Raw genomic sequence first — 22554 nt, 5'->3', positions numbered from 1 at the left:
TATTGTTTCTAACATACTGAAACTTCCGACTCATACATTAAACCCCTCACTGTAAGCTCCACAAAGGAGCCATGTTTGGTTTGTACAACCGCTGTCTCCTCAGCCCGTGAAACCGTTCCTGGTACAGGGTAGACCTCTTCACTTTTTTGAATCAACAATTTCACATATTACTCTCAGACATAAGTTTAAAAATAATGAACTTTAAAAAACAGATGAAGCCTGCGACAGTATAGGTAAAACTCAAAAGTGGTGCAACTTGTCAAGGCAAGTTGCCCTGGTACAGGGTAGACCTCTTCACTTTTTTGAATCAACAATTTCACATATTACTCTTAGACAGAAGTTTAAAAATAATGAACTTTAAAAAATAGATTAAGCCTGCGACAGTATAGGTAAAACTCAAAAGTGGTGCAACTTGTCAAGGCATCTCACTAACAACAGCTGCAGCTTGGGAACTGGCTGGCAGTGAGCACAGAGCAGTCGCACCGCGCCACGCTCTCAGGCAACCTCTTCCGGTGAACGCACTTCCTGACACACACATCACCCACATTAGTCCACGCTGGTCTTCGTTTTAAAGAACAGACAGGATAAAACTATTTTGTGGAAAGATCGTCACAATGTATTAAGTGAAAAAAAATACATTCTAAGAATTTACTACAGGATCCAAATTTTTATAATTATATTAACACTGTTTATCTCAGATGGTAAAAGTTGCTTACTTTTAGTTTTTGCTTGGAAGTTTTCTAATTTTTCTATCTTGAACTATTATTTGAAATAAAGAAAGGGATAATTCTAATTATCTTTAAAAAGAATCTCCTACTGGCCTGGCCATGTGGCTCAGTTGGTTGGAGTGTCACCCCATACACCAAAAGGTTGTGAGTTCAACCCCCGGAAATGGCACATACCTAGGTTGTGGGTCCGATCCCTGGTAGGGGCATATACAGGAGGCAACCAATCAATGTATCTCTCTCACATCAATGTTTCTCTCTCTCTCTGTCTTTCTCTGTCTCTGTCTGTCTCTCTCTCCCCCTTCCTCTCTCTCTAAAATCAGTAAGTACATCCTCAGATGAGGATGAAAAAATAAATATCTCCTACTGATGAACATTTAGGTTACTGCTATTTTTTAGATATTTCAAGTAATGTTATAAATAAACAACCTTTTAAAGACATATATACTAAGACATTTAATTCTATAGGATAAACTTTTAGAAGTGAAATTGTAAGACAAAAAGAAAAACATGAATTTGATAAATATTGCCAAATTATTCTCTAAAACTATTGTACCAATTTATAATCCCACTTGCGAAAATACCTGTGTCTGCTAGACTGGGCAACCATAAGTATTATTCTTTTTAATTTTTCCCCAAATGGCTAATTATTCCAACCATGAATTAACTATAGATACATATGTATGAGGTATTTGTATATATACAGATTCTAATTTACATACACCATACATATTTTTAGAAAAAAAAAGACTAAAAGAACTAAAAAGGTATTTTTATAACAGAGTACTTTCACTTTATAGTTTTACATTTTTTATTATTTGAATTTGTTACAATATGTATTACTTTTAAAATCTGTGGTAAACAAATTAAAATACTCTTTTTTCTTTGAGAGAATTCCTCAGCTTAATCTGCAAAGTTAAATTAAACTATTAAATAGTTCCTTAAAATATCTCTAGCTCCTAGAAGATTAACAGTATCATTATTTCTTTCAAAATTTTGCTGTTTGTGTAAATTAAACTAAGCAATTTTCCTCCTTCATGAGACCCTCAAAATGGACGTGCTAAATGGCTAATTTAAATGCAGAGAGGTCAACAAAGTCACACAATTTGGAAAGAAATCATGGACTCTGAGGTAATTGCTAACATGCTGACCAGGGGCCTACACTATCATTGTTACATCTAAAACATTGTCAATAAAGTGAGCAGCACAGGGCACGGGGAAAAACAGAACAGTGGACTCAGAGTCACAAAACAGGCCCAGTCCCACACAGACCGCATGTCAGCTGGACTCCGGACAAGTCAAGCTTTTGGGGCCAGTGTCTCTGCCTTTCAAAGGAGAGGGACACCTGAAAAATAACAGGGTTCTCGTGAGGCTCAAATGATATAATGAATTTTAAATTATTTTTATTAATACAATCTATTAATTTTTATTCATTCAATTTGAGCAAAAAAAGATTATCCGATATCTATTTCTATATGAAAGGAACCATTAGATACAAACATTTTCCCACCCATGCCCAGGCCTAAGAAGCAAGGCAATCGGAGGCTGCAGGGCCTGGTTCCGGCGGCATGTTCTGGCTGTTAGGCAGCATTCCACTCACTCAACAGATGCCTTTTTAGTACCATGACGTCACTCACAATAGAAGAAACACAATCCTAAACTACACTATAAAACTGTTTTCACCTATCAGATTGGCAAATATTCTAAAGCTTGATTGTACAGCCTGCTGGTGAGGCTCTGGGGGTAAAGATGTAGCAAGTGGGAATGCAAACGGGGATAATTTTCTAGTATCTACCAAAACTGTGAATATGCACTCTCTTTATACTTCTGCTTCTTGGAATATACAAAATAACATGCTTATAAAGTTATTCAACACAGTACTGGGTATACAGCAAAAGACTGGGGCCACCTATAAATGTCTACCAACAGAAGACAGCCAAATAACTTAAGGTACATCTAGTCAATGCAAAACTATGCAGAAAATTAGGGAAGCTCTCTATAAACCAACGTGAAAAAACAATCAGTACATGGAAAAACATTTTAAATGTGGAAAAACATTTAAGACATATTAAGTGAAAATTTCAAGGCACAGAAATACATATAGTGTGGTACTGATTTTATTTGTATTTGTATAAAGAGACTCAGCAAAGATAAATACGAAATGAGTAACAGTGGTCAGAAGGGTGGGGTGGACAACCAGGGAGAGAGAGCAGGTGAGAGGAAGACTTCGATACAGACCTGTATATGTACACACACACACACACACACACACACACACACACACACACGAGAGCCAAGAACTGCATGTTATAAATACTCTGAACCATGAACTGCATTAGATATTCAAAAAATTAATGAAAAAAAAATATATGTAAGAATTTAGTATATGCCAAGCATTGTTCCAAGTATTGGAGATAGTTCAGTGAGAACAAAAGTGACCTACAAATTTACATGGAGTTTACATGCTAGTGGAGAGAGATATCCATTAACCAAATAATTAAACATATAGTATGTCAAATGATATTAAGTATTTTGGAGAAAAATAAAGCACAAAAGACATGAGGAGAATAGTCACAATTTTGAAAAGGGTTTAGTCAGTGATCAGGAGAGTTCCTCTCAGCAAACACTCAGGGTAAAGACCAGAAAGGAGGTGCGGGAGCTCGTCAGTATCAGGAGGAAAGTGTGCCCAGGCCAGAGACACAGCAAGTGCAGAGTTAAACTGAAGCAAATTTGATATACTCAAGGAACAGCAAGAAGCAAGAAGATCAGTGTGGCTGGAACAGAGAACTAGAATAGAAGGAACTGAATTCAGAGAGGTCACAGAGGGTCAAATCACAAAAGGCCTTCTAGAAAACCACAAGGATTTTGGTTTTTACTGAGTAGGATGGGAAGGCACAGGAGGGTTTTAGGGAGAGGAATAACATGATCTCACTTCCATGTCAACAAGATCTCGGTTGAGAACATACTGACGGAAGTACATGAGGAGGCAGACCTGCTAGAAGTCTACTTCAACAATTTGAGCAAAAGAGGACAGTGGTTTGGAGATAGTAAAGGGTGATTAGATTATGGATATAGTTTGATAGGAAGAGCCAAAAGGATTTGCTGAACGACTGGATGTGGGATATAAAAGAAGACAATCCAGAATGATTCCAAGGTTTTTAGCCAAGGAAAGGATGGAGTTGTTATTTTCTGAGAGAAGAAAGAATACAGGAGGTGACTCAGAGCAGGAATTCCAGAAACTTAGTTTAAGTATCTATGATACACTCCAAATAGAGATGCAGACGACTGAATATAGGAGTATGAGTCCAGAGGGGAGGTCCAAGCTAAGAATATAAACCTGCAAGCTGTTAGCGATGAATAGTATTTGAAACTATGAGACTTGAATGAGATCACCAAATTGGATTATATAGAGTTTGTCTTCTGATGAATTCAAGAGAGCTGGCTGACATTCCAGGAGAGGACAGGCACTCACATTTCATGGTGAGAAAATAATTATGGCTTGAGAACAATACTGACTTTATAAAAATTTCAAGTTTAAGAGGAAACCAAGATTAAAACCTAGGTCCTCACCCATAACACAAGACTGTGCTCTGGAGATGTGATAACTAGTGTTGGCATTAAACTACCTAAAAGGCAAATAGTCTCCTATGAGTGCTAAAAGATGCCATTTTTTTTAATCTCATGTATAACTTCTTAGGATCTGCTGTGAATTCAGCTGACATAAAAGGATAACTTAAAATCAGCATTTCAGATATTCTTCCAATTAAAAAAAAAACTTCCTTTTAAAACTAACAAATGATGCCACTAAGCAGGTGGTGCATGTGGTTTTTTGCGAAGAGCCCACTGGCTTTCTACAATGTTCATCCTACACCAAGGGCCATGTGATAATCGTGAGATGGATAATTAGACCTGTGTTTGGCATCACAAGTCCAGTAAGAGAAAGCGGTATGAACTTGGTTTAGTAAGGAAAGAGCTCCCTGGCTCCTACAATAAATAAGAGTTACAGAACCCAGGACATGGGTCCAATAAAACCACCATGAACAGACTCTGTTCATCCATGACATTTTCTGGAACAGAAAATCACCAGTCTTCTCATCTTAGAGATAAACTAACTGAACACCCTACCCAAGGGCTTGCCAGGTAGTGACAGACTCGAAACCACCACCAGACACTGGGCTTCCCTGTGGCCTGTCACCAGCTGTTCCCTAATTGTGTTAATGATCACTTTATTGAGATAACCTCAACAAAGAGTCCATGATAATTTCTAAGATCAGGATTTGAGCTAGTACAAAATATAAAAACAAGAACAAAAAAATCACTTTTCTCATATCTCTTAGGCAAGTTTTTACATCAAGGTCATCAACCAGTTCCATAACAGCTCTTTTTAGAAACTACTATTATGATTGTTAACATTACAATTCTAATAGCAGCTGCTATCATTTACCAAATACCTAAGATGTGCTAAGTACTATGTTAATAACTATTATCAGAGGTAATTAGTAGTAATTAGCATAGTAACTGGAGCAAGGACATAAAAGTTCTATGAAGATAACCAAGAATAGGTTATACAGAAACATATCAAACATTTAAAATACTCTGGCTCCATCAGACATTGCTAATGGTAAAAGCAATTAGTGAGCAGTAGGTCAAATGTATTAAGATCTGCAAAAATGCTTACACCTTTGGGACAAATAGCAACCAAACTGTTTTCCTTCTGGACACACAGGAAGACACTGCCCAGGCCCCTTTTCATCTAAAAGAAACAACGCAGATCTATGGCCAACAGAACGTAACAGAACTGAGCTGGGCCTCTTCCATCAAAGATTTTAACCTCCCTCAACTAACTCCTTTCTTGCCAAGCCAGAGGTCGGGGGTTGATGGCAGCAGCACCCCCAAACAGGGGGCCTGGACACCTGTGTCATGGCCCAGACGGCAGCTGCCAGGACAGCACCCAAGGAAGAACACCTGCCCCGGACACAGAGTGAAAACGTATCATGTTTAGCCACTGAGACTGGTGGTATTTGTCACAGTAGCTAGCACTCATCTTCAGATTGCAACAATTGTTTTAAAAATGCGCAATGATCAGAATAGAAAACAAGAATAAAATTATGTGAAAATGGTAGATTTTAGAGTCCTTTTTTCATCCTTAAAAATTATTTTAATGCTATTTACTTTGGGGGAAGTTCTACTCTATATAATTCCAGATTGAATTTTTAATGAGCATATGCTGATATTAAAACTGAAAAAGGAAAAAAGTTGTTAAAACAACTACTGCTTCAACAATGGTTTTTTAAAGTAATTAAAACCAAAAAATGTATGTCATTGAAATATTTCATTTTTGCCACAGGACAAACTTCAAGCCCTTAGTAACTTTTATTAAAGCACATAATGCCACCTTTCATTAATACAAGAAGACCTTCAATAACATCATGCCAAGTGTGATCACCTTATCTCAGTAGATCCTCATAACAATCTGTCTTGCTGGCTTCATAAGACTCATTATCTCTACTTCACAAATGGGAAAAATGAGGTTCAAAAAGCCATGATCTTTGCCCAAAGTCACACAGCTAAACACTAAACAGCTGAGCTACAACGGGTATGGATGCTTTCAGTCCTAGCCCAGTGCCCCCTGCCTCCTCTCTTACTCCAGCGACACAAGGTCGAATGACTGTACCAAAGTGCCTTTCATCCAGCAAGTAAGCATTCAAAAGATGCTTGTGGTTTGGAATCAAATATGTGGTCTACTTTTAGAACTGTCACTTGTGGAAGAATCAACATTTCAATACATAAAGCTGAATTCAAAGAAACAATGCCAATTCTTCTAGAAAATGACTCAATATACACAAGGAATTACAGACATGAGAAGAAATAGGACTCAGTTTTATCATAATATTAAAGAAACCAATTATGTGTTAAAGAGAAGCAAATTAGTACTGGATACTAGACTCATATAATCTATTTTAAATAATAGCTACTGGAATAAAGACATTAATCGCTAACATTCATAAAGGAATAATAAACTTATCAATGTAAAATTCAGTTAGCTGGAAGAAATATCCAAATGTCATGTTTCTTTTTTTTTATTTTATTTTAATCATTGTTCAAATACAGTTTTCTCCTTTTTACTCCCAATCCAGCCCCCCCTCCCACCCCTCCCCACTTCCCTCCCATTACCACCTTCCCCTTAGTTTATGACCATGTGTCCTTTAAGTTTGTTCCCGTGAACCCTTCCCACTGTCCCCTTAAATTCCCTCTACTCTCTTCTGTGGGCACTGTCAGCCTGGCCTCTATTTCAGTGTCTTTGGTTATATTTTGCTTGTTTCTTTGTTTTGTTATTTAGGTTCCTGTTAAAGGTGAGATCATATGGTATTTGTCTTTCACTGCCTGGCTTGTTTCGCTTAGCATAATGTTTTCCAGCTCCATCCACGCTGTTGCAAAGAGTAGGAGCTCCTTCTTTCTTTCTGCTGCATAGAATTCCATTGTGTAAATGTACCATAGTTTTTTGATCCATTCATTTACTGATGGGCATCTTGGTTGCTTCCAGCATCTAGCTATTGTAAATTGTGCTGCTATGAACATTGGGGTGCATAGGTTCTTTTGAATTGGTGTTTTAGTATTCTTAGGATAGAGTCCCAGCAGTGGAATTGCAGGGTCAAAAGGCAGATCCATTTTTAGTTTTCTGAGGAAGTTCCATACGGCTTTCCATAGTGGTTGTACCAGTCTGCAGTCCCACCAGCAGTGCACTAGGGATCCCTTTTTTCCACAACCTCTCCAACACTTGTTGTTTGTTGCTTTGTTTATGATGGCCATTCTGTCTGGTGTGAAGTGGTATCTCATTGTGGTTTTAATTTGCATCTCTCTGATAGCTAGCGATATTGAACATCATTTCATGTGTCTTTGGATTTTCTGTATGTCCTCCTTGGAGAAGTGTCTGTTCAAGTCCTTTGCCCACTTTTTAATTGGATTCCTTGTCTTCTTAGAGTGCAGTCTTGTAAGTTCTTTATATATTTTGGAGATTAAACCCTTGTCTGAGGTGTCATGGGCAAATATGTTTTCCCATACAGTTGGTTCTTTTAATTTTGATAAGGTTTTCTTTAGCTGTGCAGAAGCTTTTAATTTTGATGAGGTCCCATTTGTTTATTCTTTCCGTTATGTCCCTTGCTCTAGGGGACAAGTCAGTAAAAAAGTTTCTTCGTGAAATATCTGAGATTTTCCTACCTATGTTCTCCTCTAGGACTTTAATGGTGTCACATTTTATATTTAAGTCTTTTATCCACCTTGAATTTATTTTTTGTATATGGTGTAAGTTGGTGCTCAAGTTTCATTTTTTTGCACGTGGCTGTCCAGTTCTCCCAACACCATTTGTTGAAGAGGCTATTTTTACTCCATTTTATGTTGCCTCCTCCTTTGTCAAATATTAATTGACCATAGAGACTTGGGCTTATTTCTGGGCTCTCTGTTCTGTTCCATTGGTCTATGTGCCTGTTTTATGCCAGTACCAGGCTGTTTTAATTACAGTGGCCTTGTAGTATAGTTTAGTGTCAGGTATTGTGATCCCTCCTACTTTACTCTTCTTTCTCAAAATTGCAGCAGCTATTTGGGGTCGTTTATAATTCCATATAAATTTTTGAAGTGTTTGTTCTATGTCTATGAAATATGCCATTGGTACTTTAATAGGAATTGCATTGAATGTGTAAATTGCTTTGGGTAGTATGGACATTTTGATGATATTAATTCTTCCAATCCATGAACACGGTATATGTTTCCATTTGTTTGTGTCTTCCTTGATTTCTTTCTTCAGTGTTGTGTAGTTTTTCTGAATACAGGTCTTTTACCTCTTTGGTTAGGTTTATTCCTAGATATTTTATTTTTCTTTTTGCTATTTCAAATGGGATTTTTTCCTTGATCTCTACTTCTGCTGTTTCATTGTTGTTGTACAGAAATTCCTTTAATTTCTGGATATTGACTTTGTACAAATGTCATGTTTCTTTAATATATGTAACTGCTCACGAAATATTGTCACAGCATGACAATTTAGCTTTTGGGTAACCAGTAATAGCAAGGGGCACTTATGTCACAAAAGAATAAAAATGAGATGTAATGATCTGTGGGTAGCAAGTTCACAGGATCCCTTCCTTACCTTTGTGTACCTTTTCAGTGTTACACAGGTGAAGTGTGAAGTAGGTATCAAGGAGTTGATGGCCATTTCTATTCACAATGTTCCGGGCAGCAATGTTCCGAAGATGTCTAAGACGACGCTAAAAAGTAACCACAAAAAGAAGGCTGTTCAGTTTTTTCCTCCCATAAAATTTTATGAAAGTTATAATTCAAAAATAAAAGACAGTGAGATATCATTTATTGTTGAGCCAGCAACCTTAACCTAGCCCCTAACTTATATCTCGGCACCCCCTTTGTCAAATGGGAGTTATACCTGCCACATTTTATTTACAAGGTTACAACATGTCGCTTTCACGTTGTAAGCATGAAATGACAACAATATGAAATAGTTTTGAAAAGCATAAATGTTATCTAAGTGCTATATACCTGCAGAATAGCATTAGTATTTCCTGGGACATAGACTAAGTAATAATTTGCTTTTTTCCCTTCAGAAGGATGCAGGTAGACATGCAAAGTCCATCTCATACCAACAGAAAATCAGCAGCTATTAGTGCATACATATAGTTCTATGGCTAGCTCAGTCTAGATGCCAGAACATCCCTCTATCTGTACAACCATTAAAAGAGACCAAGACCAAAAAATAAAGCAATAACTCACTGGTTGCTCCATCCAGCCAATAACTCAAAAGTGAGCTTAAATTCTCACTTGACCAGCAGCCAGCCAATCTCTATTTCCTAATCAGGCTTCCTTCCCAACAATTTCTCAAACTAGGAGGCATGAATTATTTGGAGTCCTAAGTGTGTTAGAAAGGCAAAAGTTCCTTAAGCAACAGTAGAAATCAACAAAAATGCAAGATAACTTAAGGGACAGCCAAGTCATCTCATATCACAAAGAAAAAATGCTGGCAATGCTGAAATCTGAGCACGCGGTTTCATTCCCAAAGGCTGGTTCCCTGTGTCAAATAATCATTTCTGGAGACTTAAAAATAGAAGCAAGTGTTCAGTTTTAAAATATGCTTAAAGCTCTCCCTGCGGGCTAAAAGACAGCCTATTTATCCTACTGAGGTAAGTCCGTCTTTAATTACATGCGCAGTCGACCAGAACAGCACAGTTCCTTCTTTATATGTAATCCTTTCTCCAAATCCAGAAATTAAGATTCTTTGGGAGAGACAGTTATTGTCCAATAATTTGTTTAATCCTCTAAGTATAAAAAGCCAGAAATGTATTTATAGAGAAGTTCCTAGGGCTTACTCTAAAACACTCAGTTTCCACAATCTGCCAACGGTTTCCATTCCACACCATGGATTACAGCAACAATTTCCTCCTACTATATATTTATCATGAGCCCTCACTTAGGATTGTAAATTGGCAGGAACCACTAACTGCCTATACACAATAATTACATTTATTTAGCTGTAAGACTGCAATCTCATCCTCTACTCAAAGACTTGCAAATATTACCCAAAGCCTCCAGCACAAAATACAAACTTCCCATTACTGTTCTCACAGCACAGTCCGACCTCTCCACATCCTGTCATTACTTCTCACCAGACTCTCCAGACAGGTTTCCTAACCCCTCTGTCACTCAGGACATCTTAAGGTTCTGTGCACCTTCCTGGCTCCATGCTTTTGCTAGAAATAATCTAGAATATCATTCTCTTTAAAGAGATTCTATTTCCACTTCAAAGTTACAGAGATAAGATTCCTTCTTCTTGATCTCTAACTGGAAGTAACTGCTCCTTTCTTAGAGTTAGAACTTTGCTTCTGTCTCCACTGTACCACATACTTTCATCCAGCCTTGTATTACAGGTAGTCGCCTACCGCTATTTTCCCTATTAGTCTAGGAAGAAAAGACTGGATGACAGAGACCATTACCACCACTATACCGTTAGCACTTATGAAATGCTTACTGTGTGCCATGCGCCATGCTGAGCCCTCTACAGATGTGATCTTATGTAATCCTCATAACAGCCCCGTGAGGTTAGGGTTACTCATGATCATTATCCCTCTCTTTACCCCAACATTTGTAAGTAACCAAATATAAACAAAGAAATAAAACAGCATTTGAGGAGAAGGATATCTCAAAAGAAGGAAACAATGAAGAAAGAAAGCAAAGAGGTTATACATATATGTATAGGTATACCCTATATGTATGTATACCTATCAGATATAATTTGGTCTCCAGACTCTACTGCTACAGGGGGCAGGGCATCCTTCAACTCAAGAGAATAATTTTATGACAAATTCGGAACTGACTGCCTTACAAAGCAGTATGCAGAGCTTGACAGAGGCTGAATCTGTAATGGATGCAGATTTGCTGAAGACATCTCCTGTATTCTGCAGAAAGTTGGCACATTCACCTCCAAGCCACTTTCCAACTCCAAGCTCTAGGATTCTAAAATCAGCAATGGAGTGTACCAACACTCATCTGGGTGGATGAGCAATGTATCACTTTTTCTATGCTTTCCCTCCACTGACGTGGATAAAATAGAACTGACCATATCAGGGCATTTTATAAGGAAGGTTTACAAAAAAATAAAATAAAATACTCTACAAATTAGCCAACCATACTTAAAGCACTGACCTTGAGTTGTATGACTTTTTGACTTCTCCCTTATTTATTTATTTCAAAAGTACTAGGGTATTAGCATGATTAGTTAAAATACTAATTTAATGCTAATTTTCTGCAAATCTAAAAGTATACCAAAATAAAAAGTTTATTTTTTAAAAGTTACTGCCTTTTTCAGAGTTAACAGGAGTGGCCGTGGAACAAAAAGACTGCCAGTAAAACATTTCACAAGCATTACTTAAACAGAATTCTTCTCCTCCCCGCCCATTCACCCCTTTCCTTCAGTTTCCCACCTTCTTCCTCCGTCCCCTTCCCCAAGGTTCAATGCGATTAAAAAGAAACGTGGGAGGGTTAACCCAGAAACTCAAGAAAATAATGGCCTGTGGGGTGAGACCAGGTTGGAGGGAACAGAGATAAAAGCAGGATTTCCCTGGTACTTGTTTACGTGGTTTTGACTTCTGTACCATCTGTTTCACATACTCAAAAAATAAAAAATAAGAAAGAGTTTAAAGCAACTAAACCTAGTCCAAAATAAAACAGCAATTCCAAAGATTACCACCAATTGTAGAATATATCATCCACCTTTGCCCAAATTACTACCGTATGATCAAGGGAAGTGTTAAAGAAATCGAGGTGACCCAAAGGATTCTCTCTGGCTCTCAGTTCCCCGTAAGATCTAGACCTGAGCAAAACGGCAGCTAATTACATCTACATAGAACACAGGCAGTTCCAGAGATTTGTCTGCCTTCCTCAACCTCTGGGAAGAGACTCCACTGTATTTATAGCTGTATCTCTAACATCCTGAGGAGTACCTAGCAAATAGCTGGCACGCAATAAATGTTTGACTGAATTAATAAATCTCCAGTGAGTTAGCCCAGTCAAGAAGCTCCTTGTATGACCCAGGCCTTGCAATGGTCCTGAGTGGCCTGGAACCCGCAGCAAATTCTGAGACCCACTCACCACACAGTGGGAGAAAACAGAGCACATCAAACCTAAAAATGGACCTAAAAACTAAGAGTGAGATGAAGTCTCACACTGCTTCTGGACTACAACAAATCCTCAAGACTCACCTCCCCCAGGGTACTTACTACACAGTCTAGTACCGCATGGCCTCGTGGCACCACCTAGCACAAATCCGATGCCTCAGACCTTGCCCAAGTAGAATTAAATACCAGATTATCTCTTTAAATGGCCCGTTTAAAGATATATATGTTTTAAGATTTTATTTATTTATTTTTAGAGAGGGGAAGGGAGGGAGAAAGAAAGGGAGAAAGAAACATCAATGTGCAGTTGCCTCTCACGTGCCCCACTACTGGGACCTGGCCTGCAGCCCAGGCATGTGCCCTGACTGGGAATCAAACCGGCAACCCTTTGTTTGATTCGCAGGTCGGCACTCAATCCACTGAGCCACACCAGCTAGGGCCATCTAAAGATATTTAAAATGAAATGTTTTTATGAGCTAAATTGGCTCAAATATCTCAGGAAAGTAAAAATATTGAGTAATTAAATTACACAGACTTTGGGAATACTCTTTAAAATAGCATTCCATGCAGTTTTCTTTACCAGCAATCTCTAAACTTTCTCCAGTGCTCCATGCTTTCAGTTATAAAATGATCTTGGCATTTCACTTGACAGCAATAGTCTTAGGAAGCCAAGTTGTGCACTAATAACACCCATCCCCAAATCTAAAACCTCAATAGATTTTAATTTTTAAGTTGGAATTAACCTAACTTTAAAATCTTTGAAACACTACCTATAAAATATTCTATACAGAGGTTAAAAACATTCACAAACATATAAAATTAAAACCTCCTGCACTGACTAATGTGGCTCAGTTGGTTGGGCATCATCCTGTGAAGAGAAGGTTGTGGGCTCGATTCTGGTAGCAGTGCCTGCCTAGGCTGTGGGTTCAATCCCTGGTCAGGGCATGTAGGAGGGACAACCAATCAATGTTTTTCTCCCTCTCTTTCTCCCTCCCTTCCCTTCTCTCTCAAAAATAAAGTCATACCAAAAAAATCCTATATTAAAAAGAAAAACCTTCCCATTCACCTTTGGTTTGGAGGATTGAAGGATATAATTAAAACACAACTCTGCTACTGAAATGTTAGAAGTGGGCAAAGGACCAGTATGACTCTAAATTGCTTAACGTTTTAACAGATCTTTCCAAAATAATTTCTCAAACAAGACTTAAGTGGCATGCACTGTAGACCTGAAACACTTGCTTTGGTTAAAAAAATGTGAATCACTCATTAGTCTGATTGTAAACTAGTGCCTCTAAAGAACCTAAAATCGATGGTTTCGCTTTCCTTTAAAAAACTTTTGTTTATTTATTTTCAGAGAGGGGGGAAGAGAGGGAGAAAGAAAGGGAGAGAAACATCAACTGGTAGCCTCTTGAATGCACTCCGACGGGAACAAACCTGCAACCCAGGAATGAACCCTGACCAGGAATGGAACCAGTGACCCTTCACTTCGCAGAACGAAACCCAACCGACAGAGCCACACTGGTCAGAACCCATGAGTAACTCTCGACTCCAACAAAACTATTCATATACTAATAGCCTACTGCTGACTAGACAAAAGCCTTACTAATAACGTGAACAGTAGATGAACACATATTTTGAGTAAGTATTATATACTGTATTCTTACAATAACGTAAGCTAAAGAAAACAAAATGTTAAGGAAATCATAGAGAAAATGCATTTACAGCACTGTACTGTAGTTATCAATACCATAAGTTTATGACATCTTTTTACTAGATAAATCATCAGTACCTACATCAATATGGTCTTATATGCTACAAAACACTGTAGATGTTAAACATATTACACTAAACATCAAAAATGAAAAGGTGATGTGAAAAAGAATTTCACATTTATTTACAAGTATATCGATTCATTCAGTGGTAATGAGGAGGCAGCAATACGATTGCATTATAGCAGCCAAGTATAATCAATATGACTGTTTCACAGCAATAAAGAAAAAATCTCAAAAAAAACTTCCACTATATTCATTGAAAAGAGAATGCACACTAAGGTCACCTGCACAATTCAAACCCATACTGTTCCAAGGTCAACTGTATAATTACACACATAATTACAGAGATGCACACCAAAACATTCGACCTTCTGGCAGACTGAGGTTTCCAAAGAATGCACCAATACTCCCCAACCCACACGCTTGCTCTCTTACACTGTGATGTTGCCACTCCTTCATTACAAAGTGAGGTCCCTGTTCTCTCCCTCTTAAATTTGGGCAGGCCTGTGATTATGGCAGAAATGATACTATGTGGCTTCTGAGGATAAACCATAAAATCACCTAGTCCTCTCACAGGATGCTCTTCTTTGGAATTCAGTCACCTTAGCCCTACTGTGGGGATGCCAACCAGTCAAATAGAAGGGATTCTGTAGGCATTCTCCATAGCCCTAGCTGAGATCCCCGCTAAAGCCAGACATATGACCATTCCAGTCCCCTGCGTTTGAGACACCAGAAATGGCATCAAGTAAAGCACAGAAAAGTTGTTCCCACCAGGCCCAAGACAAACTGAGTATTTATGAGCAAAATAAATAATGTTGTTTAAAGCCACTGAATTTTTTGTTTGTTACTCAGCAACAGAAAATGAAGAGACCTATTTGATTGAAGAGTCAAACTATTTTATCTCTGACAGGGTTGATATGAGTGAGGGAAACAATGCTGGGAGAAATATAAAATGGTTAAATTCGAAGGGAGGGCAATTCAGCAATAATTATCAAACTTTAAATTGCATATAATATTTGACCAAGCAATTCTCCCAAGTCACAAAAAAATGTGTGTAAATATGCTTATTCCAATATTAGGTATAAAAGCAAAAACTACACAGCCACTCTTAAATTATGGTACACTTGTACAAGGGACAACTATATAACAATTAAAAACAAAGTACCAATAAAAGTGCCCATACAGAACACAAAGAAAAGAGCAAGGAATTTTAAATGTTCATGGAAAGGAGAATATTATATATCCTGAATGATACAGAACAAGAGTTGGCTAACTTCGCCCATAAAGTGTCAGAGTAAATACATTAGCCTTTTCTGGGCACATCCTGTCTGCACATTCTTTGCTTGTTTTATGTGTTTGTTTACAATACTTTAACAATGTAAAAATCTTTCTTAGCTCATCAATTGTTACGAAAGCCAGCGATTGTGGCCCAGTTTGCTGACCTCTAATGTAGGTAATCACAGATTTCCAAGATAATTTTTTGAAGTAACACTAAGTTTGGAAATGTAGTCAAACTTCTTCTGGACACCTCCCCCCTTTCCTATTCTCAACTCATTTCAGGTCAGGCATTTGTGTATCCTCAGCGTGGGATGAAGCTAAATGGCATGGAAGAATTAAGGCCCAAGATATTTACAGTAAACTAAGAGTACTGCTGCTTTAATATACTTGTTTGAGGGGAAACAAAAGCAAACCTGAGAGAAAATTAGTTTTCCGCATTTTCACAGAAGGTGAAAATGTTGAATTACTGAATCAAGAATTTAAGCTTGGCCCTGACCAGTGTGGCTCAGTTGGTTGGGCATCATCCCACAAAGCGAAGTTCGCCGGTTTGATTCCCGGTCAGGGCACAGACCTGGGTTGCGAGTTCAGTCCCCAGTCAGGGCACTTATGAGAGGTAACCAATCGATGTTTCCACATTGATGTTTCTTTCCTTGTCTTTCTCTCTCCCTTCCTCTCTCTCTAAAAATAAATAAATAAAATATTTTTTTAGAAAGAATTTAAACTTGATAAATTAGGTAAGTTTTTATAAAAAACTACAAAAGCCCCTTCTATATTATAGCACTATCAAATCACCTATTTTTTCCTTATTGTTTGATAGCATCTGGGGCTCACTGGGAAAAGTATTGAACACAAAAATGCTTTGCTCTTCGTGCTTGGTGCTACTGGTTATAAGCAAATTGTGTCAACAGCCAATGTTACAAATTTAAACAAACAATTCATCAACTCTAACCTATCACAGAATACTTTATAATCCCATCCCAAATTGAGAACTTTCTCTGACACAAACTAAAAAAGTAATTTGGAACTAAAGCCTTTATTTTGACATTAATTCTGTTCTCACCAAAGTTCAAATCAGTCCTAGAATTTAGTTGTCATTGACTAAGTACCTCTAAATTATAAAACAACAGGCTTTTCAAAAATTTACCTCTTAACTTTCTACTTATACATTTTGGATCTGGGATTTTTTTTTTTAATCTCCACCCTATTGACTGCAATCTCTGGAAGATGCAAGCCTGCCTTTTTTCCTCCATGTTTCCTTGATATGATACCTTCCTCTGCGTGCCTCTCATCCCTCCTCTCTTGTTTCCTGTTCTTTTCTGTTCTATCCAGCTGGTATTTCCTTCACAGGCTACATTAGGAATGGTGAGGATACAAACATGGCATTCCCTACTCTTGGAATATAAAATCTTATGAAAGCACTAGAGTTTGTGCACACAAAAAGGCCAATTTGAGGTTAAAAAAAAAATCCAGCAGTATACTTTTGATGAGCAATTATTAGAGCACCGTTACCTTAGAAATATAAGGCCAAAGAAGAAAGACACAGAATTACACAGGATAACCTGGAGGATAAATTGGAAGACAGAAAAAACATGTTTAACATGTTATCATTTGTGTTTCATAAGGGAAAAAGAATATAATTATGTAATTATTGGAGATGCATAAAATATAATTAACAATACTGGTTTCCCCAGGAAATGGAATATGGGTATTTGGAGCACAGAGTGGTGTGGAGACCCTTCACCATATCCCTTTGTACACCTATTGAAAATGTTCCACATTAATACATTATTTTTCTTAAATAAAACTAAATGTACATTTTTTAAAATATTTTATTTATTTATTTTTAGAGAGAAAGGAAAGAGGGAAAGAAACATCCATGGGTTGTGTCTTGCAGGCCCTGAAACTGGCCTGCAACCCAAGCATGTGCCCTGACCGGGAATCAAACCAGCAACCTTTCCACTCTCAGGCCGGTGCTCAATCCACTGAGCCACACCAGCCAGGGCTAAATGTACATTTTTAAAAAGCAGATAGCAACCAACCATAGCACGAGTACCTGTGACGGCTGCTACTAGCAGCAGTGTGACACAGTGGTAAGACTTCAACCTACTGTCAATACCCTGAACTCTAGGGTGGTTCTATCACTAGAGGGCAAATCACTTAACTCTCTCTGAGCCTGTTTCCCTTTCCATAAAATGGAGATGTTTCCTGCATATTTCCTACATGCCTACCTCTGTGGGTTATTTTAAGGATCAAATGAAATAATGGATATAAAAGCTGTCTGAGAGAGAAGATGGCAGCCAGATAGGTGAAAGCCAAGTCCACTTGCTCTTGCCCCCAATTCAGATACTAAGCTGATCTTCTAACAAATAAATGGAATATTCAACATAATCTTAGCTGATATGAAGTTTGGAAGCCAGGGAGTACAGAAGACACTTCAAAATGGGCATGTACAAAATGTGGGGGCTGTGACTCCTAGTCAGCCATATGGATGGGAGAACCCACCAGTGAATAAGCCATCAATAATCAAAGCCCAAGTACAACCAAAGAGTCCACATAAACTGAATAAAGAGCAACCCTAGAGCATCCAGATCAGGAGACTGAAGAGACTGCACCACTGAGCCTCACAGAACTGCTACCATAGAAGTCCAACCCACAAAGAGAGGCAGGGAAAGCAGAGCAACCTGAGATGCAGAAACAAACAACAAGAGTCGCATAAAATGGGGAGACAAAGAAATAACCCCAAATCAAAAGGAAAGAAGGAATCCCCAGAAAAAGAGCTAAATGAAATTGAGGTAAGCAATCTGTCAGACACAGAATTCAAAATAGTGGTTATAAGAATGCTCAAGGAACTCAGTGAGAACTACATGGAACTTTATGGGAGCTACAAGGAACTACAGCAGAATGAAATAGGAAATACAAACTATGAATAGAAACCAGGAAGAAATGAAGAATATAATATCTGAAATGAAAAATATACTAGAAGGAATTAACAGCAGGCCAGATGAAACAGAGGACTGAATCAATGAGCTGGAAGACAAGATAGAAAGAAATACCCAGTCAGAGCAACAAAATGAGAAAAGACTCCAAAAAGAAAGAGAATAGTTTAAGGGAGCTTCAGGACAATATGAAATATAACAACATTCACATCGTAAGAATATCAGGAGGAGGAGAAAAGAAGAAAGGGATAGAAAACCTCTTTGAAAAAATAATGACAGAAAACTTCCGTAACTAGGAGAGGGAAAAAGTCACACAAGTTCAGAAAGCACAGAGGATCCCAAATAGATGAACCCAAAGAGGCCTACTCCAAGACACATCATAATTAAGATGGCAAATTTTAAAGACAAAGAGAGAATCTAAAGGCAGCAAGGGAAAAACATACAAGGGAGCTCCAATAAGGTCATCAGCTGATTTCTCAACAGAAACACTATAGCCAGAAGGGAATGAAACAAAATATTTCAGGTAATGAAAAGCGAGGACCTACAACCAAGACTACTCTATCCAGCAAGGCTCTCATTTAAAATGGAAGGCAAAAATAAAGAGCTTCCCAGACAAAAAAAAGGCTTAAAAAGTGTATCTCCACCAAGCCAGCACTGCAAGAAATGCAAAAGGGACTGCTATAAAAGGAAAAGAAATACAAGAGAGACACAGGTACAGAAAAATGGGAATGAATAAGTACCTATCAATAATAACCTTAAACGTTAAATGGAGGAAATGCTCCAATCAAAAAACAGAGTAGCTGAATGGGTAAGAAAACATGACCCACATATATGCTGTCTACATGAGACCCACCTCAGAACAAAAGATCTACACAGATTGAAAGTGAAGGGGTGGAAAAAAATATTCCAAGCAAATGGACATGAAAAGGAAACTGTGATATCAATACTTATATCAGACAAAATTGACTTCAAAACAAAGGCCATAAAAAGGGACAAAGAATTACTACAGAATATTTAAGGGAGGAGTCCAACAGAAGGATATAACCCTTGTAAACATGTATGTACCCAACACAGGAACACCTAAATATATAAAGAAAATCTTACAGTACTTCAAGAAACATACTGACAACAACACAGTCATCCTAGGGGATTTTAACACCCACTGTCAACATTGAATAGATCTTCTAACCAAAGAATCAACAAGGATATTGTGGCACTGAACAACATTCTAGATCAAATGGACTTAATAGATATATAATAAACCTGTCATCCCAAAGAAGCAAAATATACATTCTTTTCAAATGCCTGGTCAGTATCTTTGATGAACACAGATGCTAAAATCCTCAACAAAATATTGGCAAAACACATCCAGCAATACATTAAAAATATCATACACCATGATCAAGTAGGATTCATCCCAGGTATGAAAGGATGGTACAATATTCACAAATCAATAAACACAATACAAAATTAAGGACAAAAATCACATGATCATATCAATAGATGCTGAAAAAGCATTTTATAAAATTCAAACCCATTTATGATAAAAATACTCAGCAAAGTGAGATTAGAGGGAGCATACCTCAACATAAAAAGCCATACATAAAAAACCTACAGCCAATATTATACTCAATAGGCAAAAAATAAAAGCTTTCTTCGTAAGTTCAGGAACAAGACAAATGTGTCTGCTTTCACCACTCTTATTCAACACAGTACTGGAAGTTCTAGCCACAGCAATCAGACAAGAAAAAGAAATAAAAGGCATCCACATTGGAAAGGAGGAAGTAAAACTGTCATTATTCTCAGAAGGCATGATAATGTACATAGAAGACCCTATAGTCTCCACCAAAAAAAGACTCAACCTAATAAGTGAATTTGGCAAAAGAGTGGGATACAAAGTCACTATTCAGAAATCAATGGCATTTTTGTACACCAACAATGAAATATCAGAAAGAGAAACTAGGAAAAACATTCCATTTACTATAACAACAAGAAAAATAAAGTAGCTAGGAATAAATTTAACCAGGGAGGTAAAAGACTACAGAAAACTACAGAACACTGAAGAGAGAAATTAAGGAAGATACAAATAAATGGGAGCATATACCGTGTTCATGGATTGGAAGAATTAACATCATTAAAATATCCATACTACCCAAAGCAATCTACTGATTCAATGATTCAATGCATTTCCTATTAAAATACCAATGGCAAATATTTCACACATCTGTAACAAATATTTCAAAATTTTATATGGAACCAAAAAAGACCCCATATAGCCTCAGCAATCTTGAGAAAGAAGAACAAAGTAGGAGGGATCACAATAGCCAATATCAAACTATACTACAAGGCCCCTGTAATCAAAACAGTCTGGTACTGGCACAGAATACCAGACACAGAGATCAATGAAACAGAATAGAGAATCCAGAAATAAGCCCAAGTCTCTGTAGTCAATTACTATTTGACAAAGGGGGCATGAGTATACAATGGAGTAAAAATAGCCTCTTCAATAACTGGTGTTGGGAGAACCGGACTGGTACATGCAAAAACATGAAACTAGACTACCAACTTAGAGCAAACAACAAAACAAACTCAAAATGAATAAAAGACTTAAATATAAGTCATGACACCATAAAAGTCATATTGAAAAACATGGGCAGAAAAATTTCAGATATCCCACGTAGCAATATTTTTGCCAATATATCTCTAGGGTAAAGGAAATAAAGGGAAAAAAATGGGACTACATCACATTAAAAAGCTTCTTCATGGCTAATGAAGCCATCATCAAAATGAAAAGGAAACCGACCATATGGGAGAACATATTTGCCAATGATACCTTGGACAAGGGTTTAATCTCCAAAATATGTAAAGAACTCATACAACTCAATGCCAGGAAGACAAACAATACAATTAAAAAATGGGCAAAGGACCTGAAAAGACACTTCTCCAAGGAGGACATACAGACGGCCCATAGACAAATGAAAAGGTGTTCCACATCACTAGCCTCATAGAGATGCAAATTAAAACCACAGTGAGATACTACCTTGCACTTGTTAGAATGGCCATCATAAACAAATCCACAAACAACAAGTGCTAGCGAGGAAGCAGAGAAAAGGGAACCCTAGTGCATAGTTGGTGGGAATGCAGACTGGGGCACCCACTGTGGAAAACAGTATAAAATTTCCTCAAAAAAAAAAAATAAATAAAAATGGAACTGTCTATTGACCCAATGATTCCACTGCTGGGGATATACCCTAAGTACCCTGAATCAACAATTCCAAAGAACCTATGCATGCTTATGTTCCTAGCATTGCTCTTTACAATAGCCAAGTGTTGGAAACAGCCTAAGTGCCCATTGGTAAATGAATGGATCAAAAAACTGTGGTACATTTATACAATGGAATACTGTGCAGCAGAGAGAAAGAAGGAACTCCTACCATCCGTGGCAGCATGGATAGAACTGGAAAATATTATGTTAAGTGAAATAAACCAATTGGTGCAAGACATATACCATACGATCCTACCTGTAAGAAGAATCTAATGAACAAAATAAACTAACAAACAAAATAGAACCACAGGCATGGAAACATGGAACAGACTGAAAATGACCAGAGAGGAGACGAAAGGGGAATAATAGTGGAAAGAAGAGAAAGGGACTAGTCAAAGAACATGTATGAATGACCCATAGACATGGACAACAGTGTGGAAATTGACTGTGCGAGTGGGGGTGGGGTGGGTAGAGAAAGGCAAAGAGGGAAAAATTGGGACAACTATAACAGAATAACAACATAAAATGATTATAAAAAAGCTGTCTGAAAAATTGTAAAGGACTTTAGCCCCGGCTGGTGTGGCTCAGTGAGGTGAGAGCTGCCTGAGAACCAAACAGTCGCCAGTTCGATTCCCAGTCTAGGGCACATGCCTGGGTTGCAGGCCAGGTCCCCAGTAGAGGGCATGCGAGAGGCAACCACACATTGATGTTTCTCTCTCTCTCTTTCCCATACCCTTCCCCTCTGTCTAAAAATAAATAAATAAAATCTTTCTTAAAAATTGTAAAGGACTTTAATCTCAGTTCCCACCACAGATCTACTGAATCAGAATCTATATTTTAAGAATATCCCTGGGTAATTTGCATGTACATTTTTAATTTAATAAGCTAAGGCATTTTACTCATTTTTAA

At 37.7% G+C, this 22554-nt stretch overlaps 1 protein-coding gene across 2 annotated transcripts in view; it reads right to left on the bottom strand.

Annotated features, from left to right (window-relative positions):
- The window catches only part of UVRAG (UV radiation resistance associated), a 292940-nt gene that overhangs the window by 254056 nt on the left and 16330 nt on the right, over window positions 1-22554 (bottom strand). For both annotated transcript variants that reach the window (XM_045818150.1, XM_045818151.1), the window contains exon 2: window positions 8866-8983. In XM_045818150.1, coding sequence (XP_045674106.1) covers window positions 8866-8983 — 118 coding nt within the window. The remainder of the gene's footprint in view (window positions 1-8865; window positions 8984-22554) is intronic.

This window comes from Phyllostomus hastatus, unplaced genomic scaffold, assembly GCF_019186645.2.
Source record: "Phyllostomus hastatus isolate PE091 unplaced genomic scaffold, TTU_PhHast_1.1 phas_scaffold_317, whole genome shotgun sequence".
NCBI lineage: Eukaryota > Metazoa > Chordata > Mammalia > Chiroptera > Phyllostomidae > Phyllostomus > Phyllostomus hastatus.
The sequence above is the reverse complement of the archived record's forward strand: the minus strand, read 5'-3'. Positions and strand labels throughout refer to the sequence as shown.